The sequence below is a fragment of the Nyctibius grandis genome, chromosome 16 (genome assembly GCF_013368605.1).
Source record: "Nyctibius grandis isolate bNycGra1 chromosome 16, bNycGra1.pri, whole genome shotgun sequence".
Classification (NCBI taxonomy): Eukaryota; Metazoa; Chordata; class Aves; order Nyctibiiformes; family Nyctibiidae; genus Nyctibius; species Nyctibius grandis.
This window is the reverse complement of record NC_090673.1, coordinates 5662511-5688077: the sequence shown is the minus strand read 5'-3', so window position 1 is coordinate 5688077 and position 25567 is coordinate 5662511. Positions and strand designations below refer to the sequence as shown.

The window sequence follows — 25567 nt, the reverse complement described above, 5'->3', positions numbered from 1 at the left end:
CTCCAGCTGGACAAGCTCCTTCCCATCACCCTTGGTCATATACTTGGCCTTGGTGGGATAAAAGAGCAGGGAGTGCTTGGAGTGACTTGGTGTGACCCCTTGGCGTCCTGGGCTGAGCTTCAGATGAGAAGCTTATCTGGCTGCTCAGCTCCTCCAGGGACACCCTTTGACCTTTGTTTAATTACTTCAGTGACAGCAAGCACACAGAGAAGAACATCCTTGGCAACCTCTCAGGGTCCTTGATAATCCTAAAGTGAGCAAAAGAAGGGGTGGAGGAAGGGTTGCAAGCCTCTGTTAGAGTGGAGTTGCTGCCTGATCGTGCTGCTGCAGACATGCTGGAGCCCCTGCTCCTGCCAGCTGTGCCTGGGGGCCATGGGCATGCTGGCCTGGGGGGAGCTGGGGGCACCGAGGAGAAAAGCACCTGGACAAGAGAAGAAAAGTCTTGCAAGAGGAAATGTAAGTGGCACTTACACTTGGGTCTTCTTGTGGTTTTCTGCAGAGTAATGCAGGTGCTTCTCAGCCGTCAACACTGTGGTGTTTGTTGGTGGCACTATGTCCACTTGTAGCCCAAAGTTGTAGCCTGACTTGTGAGTACACGTGGGCTGGGCAGTTCTGCGGGTCACTGCTGCCCCAAATCTCAGTGCAGTAACTGCCCAGCCAGCTGCTCTCAGATCCTGCACTGCAGTGGAAGGACACTTCTGAAGATGGTTTCCCATTGTACAGTTGCATCTTAGCAACCATGTTGTGTTTACAAGATAGCAGTGAATGGCCAGTAAATATTCTTAAAGTCAGGTATCTAGAAGCCATTAGCAGCTATTATGTCTAAATGCTGTCTTGCTGTACTAGAAAGTGGCTTCGAAACTGCATCTGGTGGTGTGATCTGTGGAACCTACCTTTGATGTGGTGAACATGACCCCTGGCCATCCCAGAGAGAAGGGATTTCTGTTGCTGCCCTTGCTGGCAGTTGTCATGTAGAAGTACAAGAGGCTTCAAGACGTCATGTCTGGGCCCTTGGGGAGATGTGGGCAAAACTTGCGGTCTGTAGCAGCTAGATGTTGCTCCCCACACATCAGTGCCAGCTATGATGGAGGGGGTCTGTGGTGTTTCAGGGGAAGGGGGGCTGTGACACCCCTAAAATGAAGTTTCCTGCCATATCCAACCAGCCATCTTTGTTCCACCTGATTTCGTTCTTATTGGAGGAAACTACCCTGGCTGGTTGATCCCTCTGCAGAGGGGGTTTAAGGACCCTCACCCAGGAGAGCCTGTGTGGCTGCTCCAAGTGTCTCCACTGCAGCCTGCATTGCTGCTCCTGGCTCCGTGTGCCTCCAGCCGCAGCAGCGTGGGACGTCCCGGGGGAGCTGCCGTCCTGCTCTGGGGCACACCAGAGTCACTGGTGCAGCACAGATGTTTCTGGCTGTGGCTGCCCAGCCTCCCGTGTCGCCAGCTGCGTTCCTTGAGTCCCAGCTGCCTCCTGCTCCTGCGTGACCCAGATTTTTGTCTTGTCCTCATCAAATAACCTAAATGAGTCCTGGGTGCTCTCGCAGTGGGGTTGCTGTAACCCACAGGGCACCCTCACCTCGTGTCGCAGCAGCGTTTGTTGGGGGGCGATAGTTGGGGGTCACCTTTGCTGTGCTTCACGGAGGAGGTCGGGCGGGGGGAGCACCGTGGGGCAGCGGGACGCGAGCGGTGCCGATGCCGGGTGCGGGGCGGGGGGCGGGGGGGGATATTGCCCCGGGAGCCGCGACCCTTTGTCCCGGGAGGGGCAGCGGGGGGAGCCCTGCGGGGGGTGCGGAGGTGGGGGCCTGGGGAGGTGATGCCTTCCTTCGGAGGGGGCCGGTGCACGGCACGGGGGGTGGCGCGTCGCCGCTGGGGCGGGCGGGGCCGGGCTGTGCCGTGCCGTGCCGTGCCGGCTCACCCCGAGGAAGCGCCGGTTGTGCGGAGCCGAGCCCAGCCGAGCCGAGGGCAGCGCGTCCTGCAGCACCCGGGGCCGAGCCGGAGCAGGTGAGTGGCGCTGGGGCCGGGCGTGGGGCGCGGAGCCGGGGCCCGGGCTGCCCCGCGCTGTGTCCCACCGTGTCCCGCCGTGTCCCCGCCGCCGCGAAGCTCCGGAGCGGGCGGGCCGCACATGGAGGGACACGGGGTACCCTCTCCCCGCTCCCCCAGCGCCCTCGGACTCTTTCCCCTCTCCAGGAGCGGAGCCCCGGGCGTGGGGGGCCGGCCCGGGGCAGCGGCACCGCCCGCAGCCGCTGCGCGCCCTGAGCCGGTCCCCGCGGTCCCCGGGCCGGCTGCGGGGAGCCCCGGGGTACCCGGGGTACCGAGGCGCTGCCGCTCATACAGCACCTGAGCGAGCTGCGAGGCGACACTATTTTATTAATTAAGCCCTGCTCGCTCCTCCAAGGGCTGGAGACCTCGGGGGTTCCAGTCCCGAGAGCCTGTCCGGTGCTTGGTGCTGAAGCCTCCCGACGGGCAGGGGCTGGGGCCGAGCTGTCCTGGGGGTGATGGCGAGGAGCAGCGGCTTCGGGACGGAGCGGGTCAGCGGGTGTCCAGGCCTGGGCTGGTCCTCAGCAGAGCTGGGGGTGGTTTCCCAGCTGCTGCCCCTGGGACCTGCTCGGTGGTCCATGGAGATCAATGTCCCTAGTCTTAATTTGGAGAAGGGCTTTTTGGAAGACTGCAAGAAAAAAAAGTAGATCTCAAGGAGGGGAAAAAATAAGAGTTTGTGCTTGGTGTGGAGTTCCTGGGCAGTTGCTCTGTGTCACCTTTCCCTATGTCCAAGTAGTTTGTGTTTGATGCTGCTCTGATGCTGCTTGCACGTACTGTGCACATGCTGGCTCAGATGGGTTTTCTGAAGGAGAGGTGTGTTTTCAGCCCAGTCTCTGCTTTGCAGAAAAGATCCCTCTTCCCCTGCCCTTTCGTGGTGTGCCTGGCTTGGAGACATGGATCTGTCCCAGAGCAGGGCCCTGCTGCAGCAAGGAATGGCTCCGGGTGGCTCGGGCAGGATTCTCCCACATCTGTGGCCCGACAGCTCCAGGGTCTCTTTCTTCCATTTCCCTGCTAAATTCAGCAATTCCAGGGCAGAAACAGTACTGAGGAGAGAGCTTGCTCGAGCTGCAGGATCCTGCCTTCAGCTTTAATCCCAAATGTATCTTGTTTTTCCTTTAAAAAAACCCCCACTTAGACAACAGGGGAGACTGAGTTGAAGGCTGTGTAAAACCTGTGTGTAGGTAAAGCTGTGGAGTAAACAAATGGTAAAAGCCAGCGCTGAGTAGTGAGAGGATTGCTGTTATCATGCAAGGTCAGTCACGGCATGGCACGAACCTGCGAGGGGCCAAGCAGCCACCAGCTGGAGCTGAAGTGTTTAAAGCGGAGCTACCTGCATGTGGATGGTTATAAATCACAAGGCGAGAGTTACGGTGTTCCTGTCCCTGAGCAGAAAAAGAACCTAAACCCAAGCTGGTCCCGAGCAGTGAGGCTGAGGGATGCACCAGGCTGCAAAGCTGGGCTGTCAGCTCATCACGGGATGGGCAGGCAGCACCCTGAGCCCCGCAGGGTCCTGCAGGGACTTCGCTGGAGGGTCCTTGCTTGGCCCAAGGCCCTTGCACAGGCAGGAGTCAGGGCTGAGTCACTCTGGGTCCCCAGCACGTATTTGCTTGTCCTTTTCCCATTGAATCTTACCCCGCTGGGAATGGGCGCTCTCCCAGGAGTGTTGCTGCTCGCAGCTGGCGGGGAGGCTGTGTGGGGTGAGATAATGCTGTGTGTCCAGCATCTCTGTTGTGCTGGTCCCCCAGGCAAGGTCCTCCTTGCACAGGAAATCCCTCCGCAGTCCCTACTGCTGATGCAAGCATGTTGTTATTTTCTCTTAAAATTATTCACCCCGTGATCGTCAGGTTTGGTGCTTTCTAGTGACGTTTCAGGGGATCCCAAAGCAATGTGTAAGCTGATGTGCTGAAACTGAAGGTCCTCTTCTAACCAAAGCACCTTTCTACTCCAGTTGGCGAATCTTTCGGGAGTATGTTTGGTATCTTCAGGCTGCACCCAAATGTACCTGCACCTGGGAAGTGGCACAGGAGTTATGTGGAGAGCATGGAGCGTAGGTGGGGAAGCCCACTTACGGCATAAGGTGTGATTTTTCTGCCACCTCCCCACTTCTTGATGTATGGAGAAGCTGCTGCTTGTCTGCCTTGTGAGCAGCAGAGGTTTTCTTCTGCTGGGGACTGGAAGCCTGGTGGCTTCCTGCGCTCAGAGTTTAAAACATCAGGGTCTTTAAAGAAAACACTTCAGGGTCATTCCTGCTGTTCAAATTAAGTCTTGCATAATCTTCTCCTCTAAGGGCAGATTTTGCAATGAAAACTTTATGAGGCCCTGGGGTTTTGACTTCGAGCACAGTTTCTGAGGCAACTTTCAACTTTGAGCACTGATGGCAAATGCTTTGGCTTCTGCCCCATCTGATCTTCAACACAAGTGCTTAGGGCTAGAGGTGTACATCTGCCACCGAACATGAAGTGTCGTGTTGCTGCTGCTTAGCAAGTGGTTGGCTGGTGCTCAGATCCGTCCAGTGTCCTCAGTGACAGCTGTAATTAGGTACAGTGCATGTACTGTGGGTCAGCTCCATTCTGCTGCAAGTTTGTTGAAGCTGCTGTGTTACTGGAAAATAGTAACCAAGAAAACTCTCTAAACCAAATGATAGTTTAGAAAGCCGACATTGGTTTATTGCAGCGCTGGGTGCATGGGGGATCTCTTCTCCTAGCATGCACACCGAGGAACAAAAGCATACTCATTATATACATTACAGAAAAATGAATATTCATATAATTCCAAGAAAAGCCTACCTATTCCACGAAACTTATGCATATGCTAATACATTAAGTAATTGTCTTTGCACATGCATACTAAATTGGGGAAGGGGTCTTGGGTGGTCCCTGGGGATCTCTAGTGGTCGCAATCCCCGCATAATTGTGCTTCTGCGCAAGCGTGGTTGAGGCCTTCTTGTTGCCAAGTGCAGGTGGCCTCAAGGAGAAGATGTTGTTCTGGTTCTCACTGGACTTATCTCTCCTCCAGCGCCAGAGTTTGTGAATCAAGTTAATTTAGACATCACAAAGTTGTTTTTCACAGTCCTGTTTGTCTTTGGCCCTTCTTTATAATTAGCAAGGAATTTAACAGAGACCTTGGATTTACTAAGACTAAGCGCAAGCAAGAATCATTGACGACTATAACACTGTTATCAGTCCCATAAGCAGACTCTATCTACAAAACATGCAGTTTGCTTCAGAACGTACTGTTATTCTCTGCTATTCTAGCTGAAAGGAAAATTACTGACAAGAAAGTTGATTCTGTGTAAAGGTAACACAGAGTCGCCCTTTTAGAGCCTACTCTGAGGCCTACTCTTGCTAAACCGTTGCTAAATCGTCCGGTATCAAGGGGGGCCCTTCTCATCCCTCACGGCTCAGTCTTGACACCCCACCTTGACTCTGGCTCATCACATGGCCTTGGGCAAGTCACTTAACTTGCTTTTCGTACATTTTCGCTTTAGTTTTTCCATCTGTTAGCGACAGCCAAGTTTTCGTGCTTTGCAATATGGGGCTGGTATGAGATAACATCCGTAAGGAGCTGGGGTTGCCTTAGGGGCTCAGTCTGCTGTGCTACATCATTGATAAGAAAATGCTCAGCACAGGTGCAAATCTCTTTCCTTGGCTCTTTGCGAGCTGCTGAGTTATATATACCTTGTTCCCTGGGGAGAGACTTTACTGCATTCAGTGTCCCCAGTGTTAGCTGGCTGTGACGTGTGTGGAGCTCTTGGAAACAGCTTGCTCGCCTTGAGGAACTTCTTAGAACGTGTTGCCATGCAAATACTGCTTGTTTATATAGCATTACATGGAGAAATAGATTTAATGGGAGTAAATGATTGATTGATTTCCCTAGCAGGGGTAACCTGGCTTTCTGAGGCGTGCAGGAGAGCTGGGCAGCTTGTCAGCCAGCTGAAGTTCAACTTCCCACAAGTTATATGGGTTTTAGTGAGCCAGTGGTGGATTAGATAACAGCAGGAGGTGGCAAGAGGAAGGCTCAGAGTGGAGAGCAGGGTGTTAAGGGAGAGCAGTCGTGGATGCGTGAGGCAAACTCAGTTCGGGGTACTGCCCCCAAGGCAGACAGACAAACCCTGCCCTGACATAGCAGGAGTTGAGCTTGCCTTCCTTCACTCCCCTGGGAAGGACTCGTGTGTTGCAGGATGTATCCTGGAGGCTGTCAGAGCAGGTACCATCTCCTGTGCATCCAAGGGGTGACGGCCAAGCGTGGGGCAGGGACGCGGTGCCCAAAAGCGCTGCAGAGATGCTGAACTCCTGACAAAGCACTCGCCTGCCGTGCTGAGATGGGTCCAGTTACCTCCATCTCGAAGCATGGGCTTTTAAATTATTTCTTACCTACTTATCTCATGCAGCCTCCAGAAGGGATATTACCGTGGTTTTAGTCCCTGTGTACAGATGGGATGGAGAGGCCCAGTGCCCAGTGCCTGTGGGGTGCTCCCTCGCTGGCCTCCCACCATCAGCAGCTGTTTCTTGAAGTAGCTTTTTTCCTGAGCATGAATTATTCTGTTGCGGGGGGGGGAAAAAAGTGAATTAATATATTTGTGTTTGCAATTCAAAAACCTCTGCCACAGCTGAGACCTGGAGCCTCAGTCACGTTTCTTATAACACAGTCTCGAAGCCAGTGTGTTTTCCTTGCGTGCCTGTGGGTGCAGCCAGGGCAGCGGAGGTGCGCGGTTGGCCATCACACCAGCTCCTGGGAAGATTTGGGTGGCAGAGACTGAGAAATGGGCTGGCTGAAATGAGCCCCCTTCAATGGTGGTGAATCTAAGAGGATTCCTCACCTCCTGACTTTGTCGGTGTGGTGTGGGAGGGGGCGGTTTGTTTCTGTGCACAAGCTGCGTAATGCAACGAAAGCGGGTCTTGAAATGTGTTTTTCCAGTGTTGAGAAAGCTTCAAAGCACAGCGGTCTCTGCCAGACCTGTTGAAATAATTTTGCTCTAGCTTTTTGCAGGAAGAGGGCTAAGCAGCAGAAAAGGGGTTTTCTGCCCCTTATCTATCAAAGGTCAAGCAAATTTGCTCCAAATTCTTTGTCTTTCATTAATTTGTTTTAAGCTGCCTGGAAAGATCAGTCATTCAGCTGCTGAAGACCATAGCTCCAGCATTGGGGACGAGCCAGCTGGAGTTGATGGGACTGCCATGATTCATTTTTCACTGCTGGGAAAAAATAATGTCTGAGATGCTCTAACTGGATTTCAGCTTTATCTGCTGGCTATTTACTACAGTCCTGGAGCATGGAAAATGTGCAAGGGGAAACATGTGCTGGGGGCTTCTTAAGCTTTCAAGGGGCAGAATTTCTCCCAGGATGACCCCTCTGAACCAGCAAGGTCCCACACCAGGTTTACCAGCCTGTCTGTGTCCTCTGCTAGATGCAGGTCTTGCTTGGGGACCCATCACCACCTTGTCCCTGTTGCACTGCCCTGCCCAGCACAGGGGTGGCTTGGTCCAAGGTGGCCCATCTGCAAAGGTGCTGGAGTGAAGGTGGCGGTGCAAAGGTTTGGGCTCTTCTTGTGCAGACTGGGAAATGAGGCACAGGGAGGTCATGGGGAATGCAGTATGAGGCTGTGAATGATCTGCACAGTGCCCCAGAGGCTCCTGTAAATGATGGAGGGAGAGAAACACATGCAGAGGGTAATTTGGGGCATGTAAAGTCCCAGTTCTGAGTGATCGCCTCTTCACTCCGGAGGCAGCTGAGTTGAAAGGGCTGGGGAATATGGATATTTTGGCATACCTCAGCCCAGGGGAAGCTTTGCCCTTCCTCTCATGGTGGATCAAGAGGTAATTAAAATTACATGGGAGCCTTCCCCTCAGGGAGGCACATGCATCTTGGCTGGAGGCAGGATTAGGAAGCATGAGTCAAATTCACTGCTGAATTACGCAGGCTTTAAAATTCAGCCAGCTGCGGGGCTCGGGGCTCAATGCAGATGAGGAGGCTGGGGGGCAGCTTTTCGCCATCCTCTCAGCAGCTCTTTGGCTTATCTTTTTCTTGAACCATGACCTGCAAACATGGAGAGGGGAGAAGTGGTCCCTTTAGGAAGTGAATAGGATGAATGATTGCTGTTTAACAGAAGGATGATGCTTTGTTTTTGCCTTCGATCTCGCAGAGCTGGGAAAGCAGAGCCCAAGCATCGCTGAATGGGGAAGGGCATCGGGGCAAGGACAGGAAGCCGTGATGCTGGAGCGAGGGAGGGATGCACAGCGAGGCTGTTTGATACACCTCTGTTGTGACCGGATCCAGTGGGCTGTTCATTGGCGTGAGCCTGAGTTAAAAAAGCTGTGTATTGAAGCAGGCAAGCACACCTCCTGCATGGTGGGGCAGGGGGGCAGCCGGGCAGGGTGATTTTAGCTGAGGCAGTGCCGTGGCCTTCATCCCCAGCCCACGTACAGGGTCCTTGTGCGCAGGGGGTTCCAGGCCAGACTTTCCAGTGTGCTTGGGGTCATGACTAGAGGGAGAAATGGTGGGAAATGGTTCTCAGGCAGCTGTTCCTCAAGAACCTCTAGCTCTGGTAGCATTTGCCCCAGTTTGCAAGCTCCGTGCGGGTTAAGAGCTGGTTTGTGTCCCGAAGGGCTGAGAAAAGCCACAAAGAGAAAGGAGGAGGAAAGGTGACGCCAAGGAGATGCTGGCTGGGGCTGCAGCCCAGGTGTCCTGAGTCAGCTCCTTAGTCACTGGACTGTGCCACTTCTGCAGGATTTTTCTGTGCCATACGTGAATAATCTTGTGGAGCAGCATGGTCACAGTGGTGACTCTGGTGTCTGCCTACCTACGGATTTCAAAGAAAGACCTTAAAATGTTTAATTCAGTTTATCATGGTTAGTGTTTTCCTAGGAACAGCCTCAGAAGAGCAGGGTTTTGTGGTCCCTTCAGGCTGTCCCTGTCCCCAACGGCAGCCAACACCACAGTGTTGGAGGATGCAACAAAGACCCATTGGGCTATTCTTTCCATGATTCACTGGGAGTCTGTAGATAGAGCAGCCAACAGGAGCTGGGTCCTCATTAGCTATCTTCTTCACTCAACTCATCCCCGTGTCTCTGAGGGGTAGAGGTATGGCTGGAGCATGGGTCTCAGGTCTGCTGGGTCCTCTCCGAAATGGTGCTGGGGCAGTTCTGTGATTTGAGCCATTTCCTGATGGTTTTCCATGTATAAAATCAAGTTTCTCCCCACATGGCTCCTAAAGTGCAAAGCCCAGTTAATGCTCTGTAAGATCCCCAAAATGAAGTGCTTTCGGGGGATTTGGTGCTGTTTTTACTCAGTGTGGGTGTTACAAGAGCTGGCAGGAACCGAGTGATGTCCAGCAGTTTGAGAGACCAGGCTTAGGAGGAGAACTACTCACCAGGTGCAGTGAGAGCTTGTGTGTGAAGCTCAGGGGGGAGATTTTGCATTGCTCAGAAACAGCTGGCAAAGACCATGTACTGCTCCAGCAGCTTATTGAACATGTGAAGCACTGTTAGTGCCAGGCGTTGCTGCTGCGGTGAGCTGCTGCTAAAAATAATCTCTTGGCTTCTGGGAACAACACAGAGTGGTTGAGATTTGAGATTTATCTTTGGGCTTTTGGTTGGAAACCCCAAAGATAAAGGGCACAGCTTTCACCTGCTGTGGAGCACCTTTGGATTTGCGAGGAGACCAGCCCTTCACAGGCTGTTTGACAGTATGGCCCCCACCTCCCTCCCTGGTCCCTCCACAGCCTCCAGCCCTTGTCTCTGGACTGTAACAAGAAGCAAGTCATGGTAATCGCTATCAGATGATGCCTCAAACATTTCAGCAGTAAGGTCACAGTATCTTTTCTCATCCTAATGCGTTTTTCTTGATGAAGGGGGTGGGCTGGGGATGTTCTAGCCAGCTCAAACACTTGACAGTTCCCACACGCTGAGCTTCCTTTTGAACACCCACATGCCCTGCTCTGCTTTTTCATTTGTATAGCGTCAATTAAATATCAGGGGAAAATGAGGTTTATATATGCTGGTGAAATAAGTGCCATATGACATCAATTAGGGGTCTTGTACCATGAGTCTTCAGAATTAAAATAAAAATCACAGAAAATGCATGCAAAGGAAGCAGAGATAGACAGTAAATGTGTGGGATTAGGCTTGTGACTGCTGAGTTGTTACGACTATTTTTTTATTTTCTACCCTTTTCTGCACCTTTCCATCTCAAAGGAATCCGTGTGCCTTGTTGATCATCATCCATTTTGCAAGGCGAGCCAACTCGAAGCCTTCTCTGCTGACTGCCCTGGAGAGTGTGTTTTCGCTTGTTCTTGTCTAGTTTCTCTTCCTTCAAAACACCCACTAATCTCCCTTGAGGCAGGCTGCGCTGGGACACGCTCCGGGCATGGGGAGCGTTACTGGGGAGGACTCCACACAGAGACCTTCACAGATGGTTGGGTTAAACTTGCCCAAAACTTAGTGCAGAACAGCCAAGTTCTTCTTGGAAGACTTAGGTGTCTGACTGTCCTTAACCCTGCTAGAGGCCAAACTGCATCTTAGCATCTTACCCCACGCACCGCTACAGGCTTGGGGCAGAGTGGCTGGAAAGCTGCCTGGTGGAAAAGGACCTGGGGGTGTTGGTCGATGACAGCTGGATATGTGTGCCCAGGTGGCCAAGGCAGCCACCAGCATTCTGGCTTGTATCAGCACTAGTGTGGCCAGCAGGACTAGGGCAGGGATCATCCCCCTGTACTTGGCACTGGTGAGGCCGCACCTCGAATCCTGGGTGCAGTTCTGGGCCCCTCACTACAAGAAAGACACTGAGGTGCTGGAGTGAGTCCAGAGAAGGGCAACGAAGCTGGTGAAGGGTCTGGAGCACAAGTGTGATGAGGAGCGGCTGAGGGACCTGGGGGTGTTTAGTCTGGAGAAAAGGAGCCTGAGGGGAGACCTTCTCGCTCTCTACAACTGCCTGAAAGGAGGGTGTAGTGAGGTGGGGGTCGGTCTCTTCTCCCAGGTAACAAGTGATAGGATGAGAGGAAACGGCCTCAAGTTGTGCCAGGGGAGGTTTAGATTGGAGATCAGGGACAATTTCTTCCCTGAAAGGGTTGTCAAGCGCTGGAACAGGCTGCCCAGGGCAGTGGTGGAGTCCCCATCCCTGGAGGGATTTAAAAGCCGTGTAGATATGGTGCTGAGGGACATGGGTTAGTGGTGGCCTTGGCAGTGCTGGGTTAACGGTTGGGCTTGATGATCTTAAAGGTCCTTTCCAACCAAAACGATTCTATGGTTCTGTGATTTGGGGACTGAAGTGATTTACTGATTTATTGATGAGCTGTAAACAACTCACTGTCAGTGAGGCATCAGGTTTGTTATCAGCAGCACAACAGGTAAACCCCAGCACTAGATGCTTACAAAATGTTCAAGTAAGACCAGGAACTACTGGAGAGAGTCCAGCGGAGGGGTACAGAGATGATCAGAGGGCTGGAGCATCTCTGCTATGAGGAGAGGCTGAGGGAGCTGGGGCTGTTCAGCTGGAGAAGAGCAGACTGAGGGGGGATCTTATCAATGCTCACAGATACCTTAGGGGGGGTGTCAAGGGGATGGGGCCAGACTCTTCTCAGTGGTGCCCAGCGACAGGACAAGGGGCAACGGGCACAAACTGAAACACGGGAAGTTCCATCTGAAAATGAGGAAAAACGTCTTTCCTGTGAGGGTGCCAGAGCCCTGGCACAGGCTGGCCAGGGAGGGTGGGGAGTCTCCTTCTCTGGAGATATTCAAACCCACCTGGACACGACCCTGTGCAACGTGCTCTGGGTGACCCTGCTTTGGCAGGGGTTGGACTGGATGATCTCCAGAGGTGCCTTCCCACCCCAACCAGTCTGTGACTGTGATTCTGTGGGATATGGGCAGCTGCCCCAGTGCTTTGCCTGCTCAGACAAAAGCCTGGCTTTGGGTGCTCAAAGGCTTGCTGGTGATGCGAGGATGTGCCCTGCCCTGCCCTGCCCTGCCCTGCTGCGTGGGGCTGCGGGCTGTCCCCCAAGACCGCCCTTCCTGCTCCCCGTCCTTCTTACACCCTCTTCCCCTCCCTCCCCAGCTCCTAGGAAGCCTTCAAACAAATCTTGGCATTTTGAAAGGCCGTTTTCTCCTCCAGCCTACATGTCAGCACTAATCTGGGGACAAACAGCTGCATTTATAAGAAGAAAATAAAGACTCGGCTCCCACTCAGCGGCATAATGCGAGGGGCCGTTCCCAGCATGCTGGGGATGCTGCAGGGATTCTTTACTGGACAAAGAGGCAATTGATGAACTAGGTCATGGCGAGGGGAGATGGTACGTGGGAAAGCACCGAACAGAGAGACTTCTGAAAAGGAAACCATTCCCTGTGGAAGAGGCAGCCCCAGGCAGCCTGCCTTGCCCCAAGGGACCTGTCGCGCCGGTGCCCGGGTCACGCCGCAGGCAGGAGGAGCTCTGAGGTGGCTGGGGAGGTGGCTGGGGATCGGGGTGCCTGCGGGCGTGCTGCTGTGCTGAGGAAAAGCTCCTCTTTCTTTGGTTACTGAAGGGTGCTCAAGTGGAGGGAGAAGCTTTCAGAGCCTGCTGGGTAAGTGTGTCTCTGGTGACAAGAGTAGCAGTTAGGGGTGCTCGCTACAGCTCTGCCAGCAAGCCACCAGCTCTCTGGGGTGAGTTTAGATTGGTTATCAGGAACAATTTATTCACCCAAAGGGTTGTCAAGCACTGGAACAGGCTGCCCAGGGCAGTGGTGGAGTCACTATCCCTGGAGGGATTGAAAAGCCGTGTAGATGTGGTGCTGAGGGACATGGGTTAGTGGTGGGCTGGGCAGTGCTGGGTTAATGGTTGGACTCGATGATCTTAAAGGACCTTTCCAACTAAAACGATTCTGTGATTCTGTGATTCTGTCTTGGTGCCTTGTCTCCTCTCCCTCTGTTCCTGAGGTTTTGTCCAGTCCTGGTCTCTAGTGCAGGTATTTGTTTGCTGTCCAAATGCTGCTGTTGGCTCACTGTGAAATACCCTGTGTTTTAGCTGCTGCCCCCATGATGTGCGAGGCAAGGCTGATCGCCCCGGAGCCCTCCAGCACCATGCAGTACTATGATGAGTCCTCCGACACCTACTACCACGTGGACCGCTGGCAGAGGCTGCGCACAGCTGTCAGGAAGCTGGAGTTCTGGGAAAACTTCAATGCCGAGCTGATAGGCAGCGGCTTCTTCTCCAAGGTCTACAAGGTAAACTGGCATGCAGGCAGCCCACGGCCTGAAACATGGGAAGCTCCATCTCAATATGAGAAAAAACTTCTTTCCTTTGAGGGTGCCAGAGCCCTGGCACAGGCTGCCCAGGGAGGGTGGGGAGTCTCCTCTGGAGATATTCAAAACCCGCCTGGACACGACCCTGTGTGACGTGCTGTGGGTGACCCTGCTGTGGCAGGGGGTTGGACTGGATGATCTCCAGAGGCCCCTTCCAACCCCAGCCAGCCTGTGATTCTGCGTGAGAGCAGCTGAGCAGCTGCTGAGGCTGTGTATTTGGTGCCTCACCTGAGGAACCTGTCCCCGAGCTTATTTCTTCATTCCTCGCAGTTCACTCTTGTAGGTTGGATGGGACGAGGGAGGAAAGGACACCCCCCTCAGCACACCCAGCACGTCACCTTTGATGCACATCTCCCCTTCCATGGTGAAAAAGGAGATGGGAGGACTCGATCAATCAATGTTCATTGATACCATCATCTAGCCATACAACAGGCTTGTCAGGGAGCTGAACTGGGTATTGGATGTGATTAGAGGGTATTTATGCTCTGGGCAGGTTTTGTTGTCAGAACTGGAGCAAAATGTAGAGAGACAAAGAGTGTAAAATTAAGCTCCGTGTGTCTCCCAGAATACCTGCCACCCACACGCCATGGAGCTGCCGGCGCTGTCACCCCTCTCTGGCTGCTGCCCTGCATTACGGTGATGCTGGGGAAGAGCAGGGGACCTGGAGCAGGGTCAGGCTGGGACAGGCTGCTGGTCCATCCACTTCTGCCTCTGCTGCCTTCGTGTCAGGGGACGCATGGCTCCCTGTGAGGCAGTGCATGATGCGGGTCGTGTGTCACCAAAGCAAAACTGCTTTTCTCACCGGGGCTGCTGTGAGTCACTCCCTGCACCAAGCTCCACCGGTGTGGGAGTGTGTTTAACCCTCTCTGAGCAAGCACAGGGTCCAGGGTGCTGCTAGCATTGCTCCCTCTCCAGTGCTGCTCCTCAGCCCGGGAGTGCCACTGGGATGTGGGGCTCTTTCCCTGCAGCCCTCGGGGATCACTGCTCTATGAACAGCAATGCAAAAGGAGGTGCTTAATGTGAGGAAGTGAGACAGCCTTCATCTCTGAGAGCAAATGTCACGTTGCTTTGCAGCGTGGCCAGGTTTGCCCACCTTATCTCACCTCCCAGCGTCCTCCAGAATGTGGCTGCTGACACTGGTCTTGGTTGTTGGGACGTGACACGGACCCAGTGGAAACAAATTAGGCCTGACTCTACCATTGCCTTCAGCTCCTTAGCTTGACCAGCCACGCGATAAACATCATGACTGCACATTTCTCCTGGGCCAGCATAAGATGCTTCTGCCGGAGGAGTACTCTGACATATTCTGGGTGAGATCCCTGGCTGGTGTAAGCACATGTGGCCAGTCGAAACTAATGGAGCCGGGCTGGCAGGATCTGGCCATGGAACTGCAGAAAATACGCACAGTCGGATAGATAAATGCACATTGCTTTCTCCAGGCTCTGTGATAAAGCGTTTGGGTGAACTTCAGGTGCAGGGACAGTGCACTAAGGCTGCTCAAGGGGAATCTCCAGCCAAAGGTCTATGGCAGCTCCTTGCAGGCTGGGGCAATACATGACAAATACCTCTGCCCATCACAGCCTCCCTCTAGTAATTGCTTTCCCCACCTACGCAGCGTGCTGTTGCCATCGCTTTCTCTTTCCTTTATCTAGCAAATTTTCATAGTAACAGTTGCTGTTTCCTTCGTGCGTGACATTTTCCTCCTGCCCTGGCAATGAATGAAATTCCAGCAGTAGGCAGGCTGGAGACACGGATCTTGAATGAAAATGAAATGACTTCTTGAAGTAGAAGCAGAAAAAGAAATGTAAAAAAAATAAAGTTTGAATGAAACGCTATGGGTCAAATAGTCAGAAGACAGCAGAGGAGGACTGGAGACAAGGACAGTCCTTTGTGGGGACTTGACATTTGTCTGGGGACTCGAGCGCGACCATAACAGAGCGCTCTGATGACTCGTGGTCCTCTTGGGTCAGCCAGTCCCCTATGGACCCATAGCCCTGAACAGCAGCACTCCTGCTGCGAAGCATCGCTGGCGATGGCCCTTTGAAGCTCTTTGCCAACAGATGCTGTCTTCCAAAGCGCCCCCACAGCAAGGACATAGACTCCCCAAAGTGCTGGCACTGCCCGTGCTGGCTGCCTGCTGCTTTTGCCATCCTTTGTCCTTCAGTTAAGCCCATTCTCAGGTGTTGTTATATGTGGGTTGGCTGAGGAAGGAGGATTCGCTTGGTTCTACTTGGTGACTCAGACTCAAGAGGTCTGGGCACAGCCTTCTGCTCTGTGGGTTATGTACTGCATGACCTGGGCACAAGGTACTTTCCCTCTTTTTCTGCCTTAGTTTTCTGATGTGCAATAAGGAGCTATTCAAGTACAAGTTTCTCTTGGGGGAAGCATAAAGCTTCTTTCATTGGCAGCTCTCTCATGCATAGGGGTCTGAGGTGCTCAAAACTTCTGCAAATGACTGTGCAAAGCTCTGGGCAGCAGGGAAATGAGATTCAGGCCTTTGCTTGGGAAGGGATGCTGTTGTCCAAAGGCGCTGGCAGACCTCTGAAAGCTAAGAGATGTCCTGCTCCAACCTTGGCTCCAGGTGACCCAGACTGCTGCTTGTAAAGTGATGGTGGTGAAGATCTACAAGAATGACGTGGACCAAGAGGTGATTGTGCGTGAGATCAGCCTGCTGCAGAAGCTGTCCCACCCCAACATCGTCAGGTGGGCACATCCTCCGGCCATGAGCAGTGGGCACTGCCAGGGGCTGGGGTTGGCTTGGTGTCTCTAAGGCAGTTCTGCAATGAGGGGTTGAGCTGAACCTTCCTGACTGCTTTTCTTTTTTATGGTGCGTTCTTCTGCTTAGGTACCTTGGGATATGTGTGAAGGACGACAAGCTGTACCCCATTCTGGAGGTAAAGGTTTCTTGCTTGTAAGTGTGCTGTGGGCAGGCAAGGACCCCGCGGTTCTTTGGCAGGGAGGATGGCAGATATCCCACACTGCATGTCTACGCCTCTCTGACTCCTGTGCCTGTGGATGGCTCTGGACTAGCACAATCGCCTTGGAGAGGCTTCTGGTCCTTTCTGCCCCACAGCTGGAGTGGGGCACAGTCACTGCAGGGCCATGACATTCAGACAGGATAGCCAAAAAGTGTTTCAGGTTGTCTTGGTACTACCAAAGGGCCAGAATGGGCCAGCTGCAGAGGAGAAGAGGAGCCAGGGATAAAGGGCAGGAGTAGAACATAAAGCAGATGGAGAGTGGCAGGACCTCCAGGGTCACTCTGGAATGGTGGTGTGGTCTAATGGAAAAGCCTGGGCTGGTACTGGGGAGGTGTCACCTCGTTCCTACGCTGTCGGTGGCAGAAGGTGTTCACTGAGCTGCTGCCAGGCTTTTTGCCTCTATTTCGCTGCTCATGAGTGAGAACCACAGCTGGCTTATACAGCCATCCCTGCAGCGGGGCAGAGCCCAGAGACCGGCAGTGACTTGCTGTGCCAGGAGGGGTATTTGCACCGTACCACGCACAGGGCCCCTGTGTGCGGTGTCATTCCCAACCTCCATCCCTAAGGAGGGGCTCCTGGGTTGGCGAGGGAGGGTTCAGCACCCGGGGAGCTCCAGGGGTGCCTGTGCCCGGCCGCACAGCCACACACTTCTTGTCTCTGTTCGCAGTACGTGAACGGGGGTTGCCTGGAGGAACTCCTGGCCAGCAAAGACATTGCTTTGACGTGGAAGGAAAAAGTGGTCTTAGCTTCTGACATCACCAGAGGCATGATCTACCTGCACTCCAAGAACATCTACCACCGAGATCTCAACTCCAAGGTACGCAGCTGGAAAGGGGACGTTGCTAACAGGAGCTGCCAGGATGCAGCAGGGCAGAGCCTGTAGCGGTGAGGTGGGGCTGAGGGCTAGTGAGGAGAGCCTGAGGGCCAGTGAGGTGGGGCTGAGGGCCAGTGAGGTGCCGCTCAGTGAAGTGTCCAGGCCCTTCCTCGCCACGCGTTTCATGCCGTGCCCTATGGGCTCCTTTCAGAACTGCCTCATTCGTGTGACACCACGAGGCCGGGAGGCGCTGGTGACTGACTTCGGGCTGGCCAGGGAGGTGGTGGAGCTGCCTGTGAAGGATGTGGAGAGGAAGCTGTCTCTGGTGGGCTCTGCTTTCTGGATGGCCCCTGAGATGCTGCGGGGAGAGCCCTACGACCGGAAGGTATGGCACTACTTCCCAGCTCCTTTTTCATCCCCAGAGTTCCCAAGCGAGCGTGGGGGATGTCTCCTCTGCTTGCCAGTGACATGTCCCAACAGCAGAAGAGCTCTTCCCTCCTTCCCCAGGAAACATTGCCCTGGACCTTTGCTTGATAATGCTTTGCTTAGCAACTTGGAAGTTCCTTACATGGCCTTGTTAAGTTAAACTTCTGGGGAAATGGTTTGCTGCTGTGGACAAACACAGCCTCGCTGAGGAAGATGCTTGCTGAGTTACAGCCCAATGAGCTTGTTGCAGGACCTGTGAGGGGTGCCAGAGCTGTGGTAGAAGCACCAGACACATTGAACAAGAGCACAGGGCCAGGCTTCCTGAAGATGAGACTGGACTCCAAGTGGGGCTGTGGTGTTTCTGGGTGGGTTCAGAAGTCCAGAAGAAATTTAGGGGTTTGCTGCCTCCATCTCCAGTGGGCTTTTACATAACTAATGGCAGGATGTTCTCATTAGTACTCCCCTTTCTCATGCTTTTCTTCTGTGCATGCCCTGTCCCACCTCCCACTCTCCCACCCCTCCTGCAGGTGGACGTGTTTTCCTTTGGCATTGTCCTCTGTGAAATCCTGGGCAGGATCCCAGCTGACCCCGAAGTGCTTCCCAGGACTCAGGTAATGATTCCTGCAGCCAGATCTAACGGTGTTTTCTCCATGGTGTTTGTGTTCACACTCAGGTTTTTCCCTAGAGGTTCTTCTGTGAGAAAAATCTCATCTCAAAATTTTCAGTGCACAAGAGTTCAGTGATCCATAGTTTCAAAACTTTTGTTAGATCAAAAATTTGAGATGAAGTACTTCTGTTTAAAGACCTTAATTCCAAATACTTCATTTCACTTTGACATTCCAGCTTCTCCATTGAAGTGGCATGTTAAACACAACTTAAATCACAAATGTTTATTTTCAAATACGTTGCAGTTAATTACACAGTTCATGTGGAAACAGTGGGCTTCCCTAAAAACATGGCCTTTTTGTTTCAACATTTGCAACATTTCCCTTCCACAAGGTGGGAAGGGAAAGTTTGTCCTGAACAGCAATGAAAAATCCAGCAGGAAAACAGCAAATTGCTTCTTTCCAAGGAGCAATGCAAAGAACCTGCAGTGACCAGAGATATTTCCATGTTTCTGTGAGATTGAGCAGGAACTAACGCTCCATCTGTGCTCACAAGATGAAGGAGAATTACATATCAGAGACCCTGAAGTCTGGAGGGACAAAGCTGTAGTTATGGAAACAGCTGGCTGGACCCCTTCGACTCCCAGTTGCTGTTGGGAGACCAGATTATCTGCAGTTCCTGTGCTCAGCACCCGGTGCTGGTTCCTCTACTGCTTTGCACCTTTGTGGCTCTTGTTGCCTTAGTCTGAGCTTTTCCAGGAGGACGCGTACCGCCCCGCAGGGACAGCACAGAGCGAGCAGAATGATGCTGCAGTCTCCCAACTCTGCTAATGATTTACTGTCTGTGCAGTCCTGCCAGAGCTGATGTTGCCCCGGTACCTTTGTGTAGCCATCACTAAAATAGCTGTGATGGAGACCCTAAAAGCTTTAAACCATGAGCATTTTGTGCTTTAACATCTTGAGAAGGGTGAAGTACTTTTAAAGGACTCTATAGCTGAAGTCTTCTCTACGTGCTCTTTCCCCTTCCTCACAGGATTATGGCTTGGATGTTGCTGCCTTCCAAGGGATGATCAGCGAATGCCCCAAGCAGGTGATGGACCTTGCTGCTGGCTGCTGTCGGGTGAGATTCTTACTATTTTTTTTCCTTTGATTTTATTGGATTTGTATCATGCTTGTATGACAGAGACCAAAATTGTTGTGAAGTCTGGAGAGCTTGAACCTGCTGCTCTCAGTGCTGGCACACAGGGCTGTGCCACTTGAGCTGTGAAGTGATGAGATCTTCCTGGGCCAGTAGTATGCTTTCATCCACGGTGCAGTTCTGCCACTAGGAGAAATGTTTGGTTTGTGTATTAGAGCCCAAAACATCCCGAGGTCCTGCCTGTTCCCTTGCATGTCAACCCCAGAGTGGGAAGCAGGTTGGTGATGATGTCCAGTCCCTCCTTAAGCCAGGCTGCAGGCAGAGGCACCCAGCTGCTCCTCTCTGGAGGGCATTGCCTTGCTGTTACCAGCCCTGGCATTACAGATATCATAGAATCACAGACTGGTTTGGGTTGGGAGGGACCTTAAAGACCACCTAGTCCCAACCCCCGGCCACGGGCAGGGACACCTTCCACTAGAAGAGGTTGCCCAAAGCCCCATCCAACCTGGCCTTGAACACTGACAGGGAGGGGGCAGCCACAGCTTCTCTGGGCAACCTGGGCCAGTGTCTCACCACCCTCACAGCAAAGAATTTCTTCCTAATATGTAGTATCATCAGAGCACAGTTCTCCAACCTTTCTTGCTTTAGCATAAAAAGTAGTGATGCAAGCTGGGGGGCCTCCCCATGCTGCCAAAAGCCTCGGGAGGCAAAGCAGAGAGAAAGCGAGGATTCAAATTAATCTCTGAAAGGAAGAGAAAAAAAAAAGGCAGTAATCTGGCGGAGAGTGGAGAAGCTGGGTGATCATAATGCACCTAATTGCTGGGAGCTCAAGGCAGCAAATGGAAGTAAATCCTTGCATGGGTCCCGAGGACGTGTGAGTAACTTGCCCTGAATCAGAGGAGTGATTCATGTCAGCAGCTGGCTTAGATTTATGTGTGTTCAGGTCTTGTATCTCTGATGGGCGGCTTCCCAGTGCAAGCTGAGATAATAACGGGCTTCTGCCAGAAATGGCCCTTGGGGCTGTTCTCTGCCCTCGTGGGATGTGCAGATTTGGGGAGTTTCTGGTGCAGCTCCCCAGGCTGGCACCGCGGGGTCAGGCACAAAGGGCAGCCCCAGGATGGCACGGTGGGGGTGCGTGGTGGGGGTGCCCCGGGCCATGTCCCTCACTTCGGGTACACCCTGATGGCACTGGGAGGGGTGGGGGATTACAGCCCACTGAGGATGAGCTGCATCAGGGAGACAAGACAGTTAGAGCCTGACTGTCAAGAAAAAGCCCAGCGAATGATACATCTCCCTCCTGATACCGCCCTGCAGCCTTTCCGTGTACAACGCCTGCCCCTGCACCGTCTGGCTGGGCTTTGGGATGAGCAGTTCCCACACCCTGTCCAGGTCGGGGTACGTCAGGCTGTTTTTCAGCATCTCGCTGCCTTTGCTTGAGCTGTACCACAACATGGGACCTGTCCTGCAGCTGCTCTTTTGCAGCAGCCCAGGCCTGGGTCACCAAGTGGTGGTGCCAGAAACCAAGTGGTGATGGCAGAAGGCTCCACCAGCAGGTGTGTGACCCAGACCAGTGCTAATCATGGATGGATGCCATTGCCCAGCCTTGGGGGACCCAACAGAGCTGCTGCAGAGCATGCACCTCCTGTCCAGGGTATCCTCTTCAGCTTTCCCTTCTCATTCCAGGTGGAAGCATTTAAGAGACCGTCTTTCTCCGAAATCCTGGATGAGCTGGAGGATGTCGCGGAGAGCCTGGAGCCTAGGAGGGACAATCAGCTTTCGGGCTGAGGCTTGACAGAGGATCACCCAAACTGTAAATTACCTGTCTGGGGGGTCAGGAGTGAAGAAGGAAGGTGGGGAAGGGAAGAGCTAAGTGATGTGCTGCTGTTTATTTAATCATAGTCTTGGTCTCTAATTTCTTGGATGGAAAACATGGCTAAAAATGGAGAAGGGACTTACCAAGGGAATATTTTTCCTAGCTAAGGTTTTTAACAGATGTAATTAGGACACCGAGCAGCCTTTGTCTGTGTGCTTGTTAAAAAGCAAATGATCCTGGAGGGACCTGAATTCCCTTGAGGATGCTTTCCAAATCCCCGACCGAAACATCATCCTCTCCTGCTTCCCCTGCCTCCCGGACCCAGGGCCTTCCCCTTCTCCATCCCCTGGCCTTGGGGAATCGCCTCTCAGGGGGGCTGGGGTCTGTGCAGTGTGAAGGAGAGGAGCTGTGGGGTGCTTGGTGAGCCCTGGGGTCACCTGATAATTTCAAAGCCTTAAAGCACCCGCCCGGCAGCCTTGCAGGACAGGTATGCTCTGTAAGGTCTCTGGCTGGGGCTCCTGGCATCGCGCTCAGGGTGCGCCCAGGCACCGGCACGGTTTTGGAGAGTCCGTTGGGGCCACCCCAGGGTGCCGACTCGCGCCAGCCGAGGCGATGGGGAGGGTGTGCCTTACCGAGATACAAACTAACCGACTAATATCTCCTCTCAGAAAAGCTTTGTCAGACACGTTTCCCAGCATCACAGCAGTCTGGATTTCTCCCCACCGCCCTCGACTGGGGCTCAAAGGTGGAGGGATGTGCCTCCCCCCTTCTTGTCCTGCTGCAAACACGGCGACAAGCACAGTGCCAACAGCTTGCGAGGCTGAAACGGGGAAGAGCTGGGGCCAGCATCATCATCCAGCCTCTGACCCATTTCTCTGCCTGGCCCAGCACCCGTAGCCTCCTCAGCAATGCAGGACACCCTTGTGGGCCCCAGGGCTCAGATAGCCAGGAAAGGACTTTGTTTTGATACCGTGTTTTCTTCTGTGGGCCAGAGGAAGGTGCTGGGGCTGCAGACCCAAACCAGAGGTGGAAAGAATGATGGCTAGAAATGGTCTGGCATTGCAAATGAAGAGAAAGAGGTGAGCAGTCAAGTCCCTGCCCCCAGATCAGCTGATTGCTGGGCCATTGATCTGAAAGACATGTTCTGCTGGGACCAAAATGTTTGTGGGTGTAAATAGGTGTAATATCTGTATAGTGGTGGAGCTGTGGCTCTGTTCTTGTAGACTGTAAGCTCTTGGAGCAAGGATCATTCATCTGTCCACCAAAAAGTATTTGGACAGTGTTTAGCCCAATGGGCCTTCAACATACAGCTTGAAGGCTGTTCTCCCACATAGTGGTAGACCTACCTGGCGGCCTCATCTCAAGCTCTTGGAGCTGGATTTGGTGTCATATGTAGCCCAATGTCTCTGTGCCGTGGTGCCTGCACAAGGGAGTGTCAGTGGTGTGCTGGAACAGAGATATAGTGGAGGAGCATGGTGGATTTTCACCAGGGATCATAAGGAATTGGGAGCTGGCATGAAATGCACTGAATGGCACCAGGGTCACCAGCTCAGCCACATCTCCGTGAAGGCATCTGCAGCTCCTTATACTCCAGAGGTGCCATTGTGCTTCTGTGGGATACTGACTTATTTGCACAAGAAACCTCCTGCTCAACAGTAAACTGCCCAGCAAACACCTTCATCCCAGCTGGATACTGCCAGCAGGGGGCAAAGCAAAGCCTCGAGAAGTGTAAGACTGATATATGTGCAGACAGCACTGACATATGTATGTGTCTTCACTGAGAACCAGCCACCGCCAGCATCACAGCAATGTGTTGGATGAAAATCACCAGGTGTATATTTGGCTGCCAGGAGATGGACCTGAGGAGCTAACTGCAACCTCCCAAGGCTTCCCAGGCTCCCCTGGGCTCTTCTTCCATAGAGGAACAGGCTTGAGAATGAGGAATCCAAGAGTATGTCCTAACACCCAAAGCATTAAGGATACAAAGCCTTTTCCAAAGGCCACTATGGATGAAGGATGGGTGTCCACCTCGGCTCGGTCCCTGGCTAGATGCATTGCTTTCACAAAGCCTTGTGAAAGCCTTCCCCATGCTGCCTGATCTGCCAAGCTGGAGTCTGGTCTTCCTGTGCCCCCCCTGCACAAGAGTAGACTAAAGGAAGATCCCTCAACATACCGATCCCTCAAATGGCCTGTTATGGGGTGAAGGTGTCTTGTTCCAGGGGCACTTCCCTGCAGGGCTGCTCCCCGGCTGGATACCCCTTTCCCAGGACCAGCAAGGCTCGGTGCTGGTGGTGCCCTACCCCAGACTGAGCTGATCCTTCCTCCAGCTGTACATCTGACTCTGGTCCTGCAGAGCAACAACTGTGGGGCTGGGACACAGGTGAAAGGGCATGTGGAGTTGTGTATGCTGTGGTGATGCTATGGTATGAAGGAAGATCTTTTGGTTTTATTTATCTGCTTGGGGGTAAGAAGCCTGCTCAAGGATTAAATAGATCTGGGGAGGGGGGGTGTGTATATTATGCACAGATGATAGCATTAGCCATCGTGGTCTGAGCTGCGATGGATCAGAACTGTGTTTCTTCTGGGCTTGCCATGTGCCCTGTCCACTCTCACGGTGAGGCCACATGCTGGATCTCAGGTGACTGAAGGATATCAGGTCCTTGCTAGAAGGACCTTTGGTGCCTGCTGCAGGGGCAGGTGGGACAGAGACTGTCTGCAGGCACCATGTAGACTAGAAAAGCCAATATTGGGTGTCTGCAGAGAACAGAGATGGTCTGTGAATTTGTCTGGTGCATCTCATGGACCAAGAGTTTCTCTTCACTGTGAGAGCTGGAGGTAGAGACGAGCATGGGAAACCTGCTGAGATGCCCTCCAGGTACAAGCCCCTGTGCTGGGAGCGCAGAGCCTGGCTTCCCCGTGCCAGTCTGACGCAAAGTCCAGGTCAGTGGTTGAATTTCATGTCTCTCAGTCCTGGCACTGAGCTGAAGCAACTGTGGTGGTGGGTGGAAGGTCTGGGTGGTGCAGCAGGCTCGCCTTTGCTGGACCTGACCAGGAGCTGCCTCCTCTGCCTCTCTTCCCTCTGTTGGTTGCTGGCTCTGCAGGTGCTGATGGCATGGACCTGGCCATGCTGCACCCCACGGGCCATGTGTTCCCACATCCTCCATTGTGTCTTCATTTGTTTGTTTTTATAAATGCTATTTGGGAATAAAGTCTAGTGGTTGTTTTCCACATCAGCCCTGGCTGCTGTGTTTCATCATCCTGGGTGTGCCGAGTGGTGCTGCTGAAAGGCGTGTTTCCAAGCACAGGCACCAAACACAACTGCACAAACAGCTTCATGTTCTATCAGCACAGCTGGCATAATAAACTTTTAGTTGAAATGAAGCTTGAAAGGACAGGGTTCAGTCTCACCTCCCCAGCTAATGCAGTTGCCACCAGACTATCAGGTTCCTTTTACTGGTTGTATTTGCTGTCACCCCAGTTGCTAGAAAGAGCATGACTGTCATCTGGCGGGTAGGGTTATCTGCAGTGGGACCCTCATAGGCAGCGGGATTCTTGTTTTCCCTCTTGGGATCCTTCTGTACTTCAGCTTTAGCAGTCACTGCTCCATCTACTGGCTTGATTTCAGAAGAACAGACCCTGCCTGCATTTTATAAAGGTCCTGATCTCTGTGTGTATGGGGAGCATTTTGAAAATGTGATAAATATGACTGCGATTTATTGTGCCAAGGCAATATCTCTTTTTGACAGGGTAAATGACTCCCTGGGAAAGGGAGATGCAATCTCTCTAATCTCTCTGAAATTCAGTAAAAGATTTGGTGCAGGGCAACGGAAAAAATATTTCTTCCGGTTAAAGTGGACATTTTTACAAATGCTGTAAGTGATGGATATGGGGAGGGGGTGAGGAACTGAATAAATCAAAGTAAAAAAATTATCAATGTTCAAAGGGCTTCTGTATAGCTGACCACAGGTGATTAGTGAACTCCCCTGGGGATCAAGTGATGGGGACAGACTTTTTAGCAGGGCCTGTTGCGATAGGACAAGGGGTGATGGTTTTAAACTGAAAGAAGGTAAATTTAGACTAGATATAAGGAAGAAATTTTTTACAATGAGGGTGGTGTACCCCGCCCGCGTGCCCCTCGTCATTCCTTTCTGCCTCGCTGCCCTGAGCAACGTCTTCTGGGGTCTCACACTTGCAGCCTCCCACCCCAGTTGCCAGCAGAGGCAGGGCCCAGCCAACACTCCATGCTGGGCATTTTATTCATTCCTCTGGGGACTACCAGGGGGCAATGGCCTACGAGGAGTGAGCTGCTACATCGTGGCACGTGCTGACAGCGTTGGCCTTTCGTCTTTGGAGTCTTTTCCTTCGAATCCATCAAAAACCAGTGGATAGTTCTACTGCGAACCCCCTCGTTGCTTCCGGCTCTTTATTTTCGGTACAACACTGCCGAGGAGGGGCTGAATTCCCCCTCCTTGGGGGAGGAACGCAGAA

The 25567-nt window shown here is 52.9% G+C and overlaps 1 protein-coding gene across 2 annotated transcripts; it reads left to right on the top strand.

Moving 5' to 3' along the window:
• The first annotated feature begins 1942 nt into the window (after positions 1–1942).
• LOC137670859 (dual specificity testis-specific protein kinase 2-like) lies at positions 1943–24280 on the top strand. 2 transcript variants are annotated; one of them, XM_068414001.1, is made up of 9 exons: positions 1943–2001; positions 13028–13227; positions 15887–16008; positions 16151–16199; positions 16951–17100; positions 17309–17482; positions 18051–18134; positions 19162–19248; positions 20950–24280. In XM_068414001.1, the coding sequence occupies exons 2-9, from the start codon at positions 13039–13041 to the stop codon at positions 21049–21051; spliced, it is 957 nt and encodes a 318-aa protein (XP_068270102.1). In that variant the 5' UTR covers positions 1943–2001; positions 13028–13038; the 3' UTR covers positions 21052–24280. The 2 variants fall into 2 exon arrangements, with proteins under 2 accessions (XP_068270102.1, XP_068270103.1); XM_068414002.1 differs by lacking the exon at positions 1943–2001 and adding an exon at positions 12630–12666.
• Positions 24281–25567: the final 1287 nt, after the last annotated feature.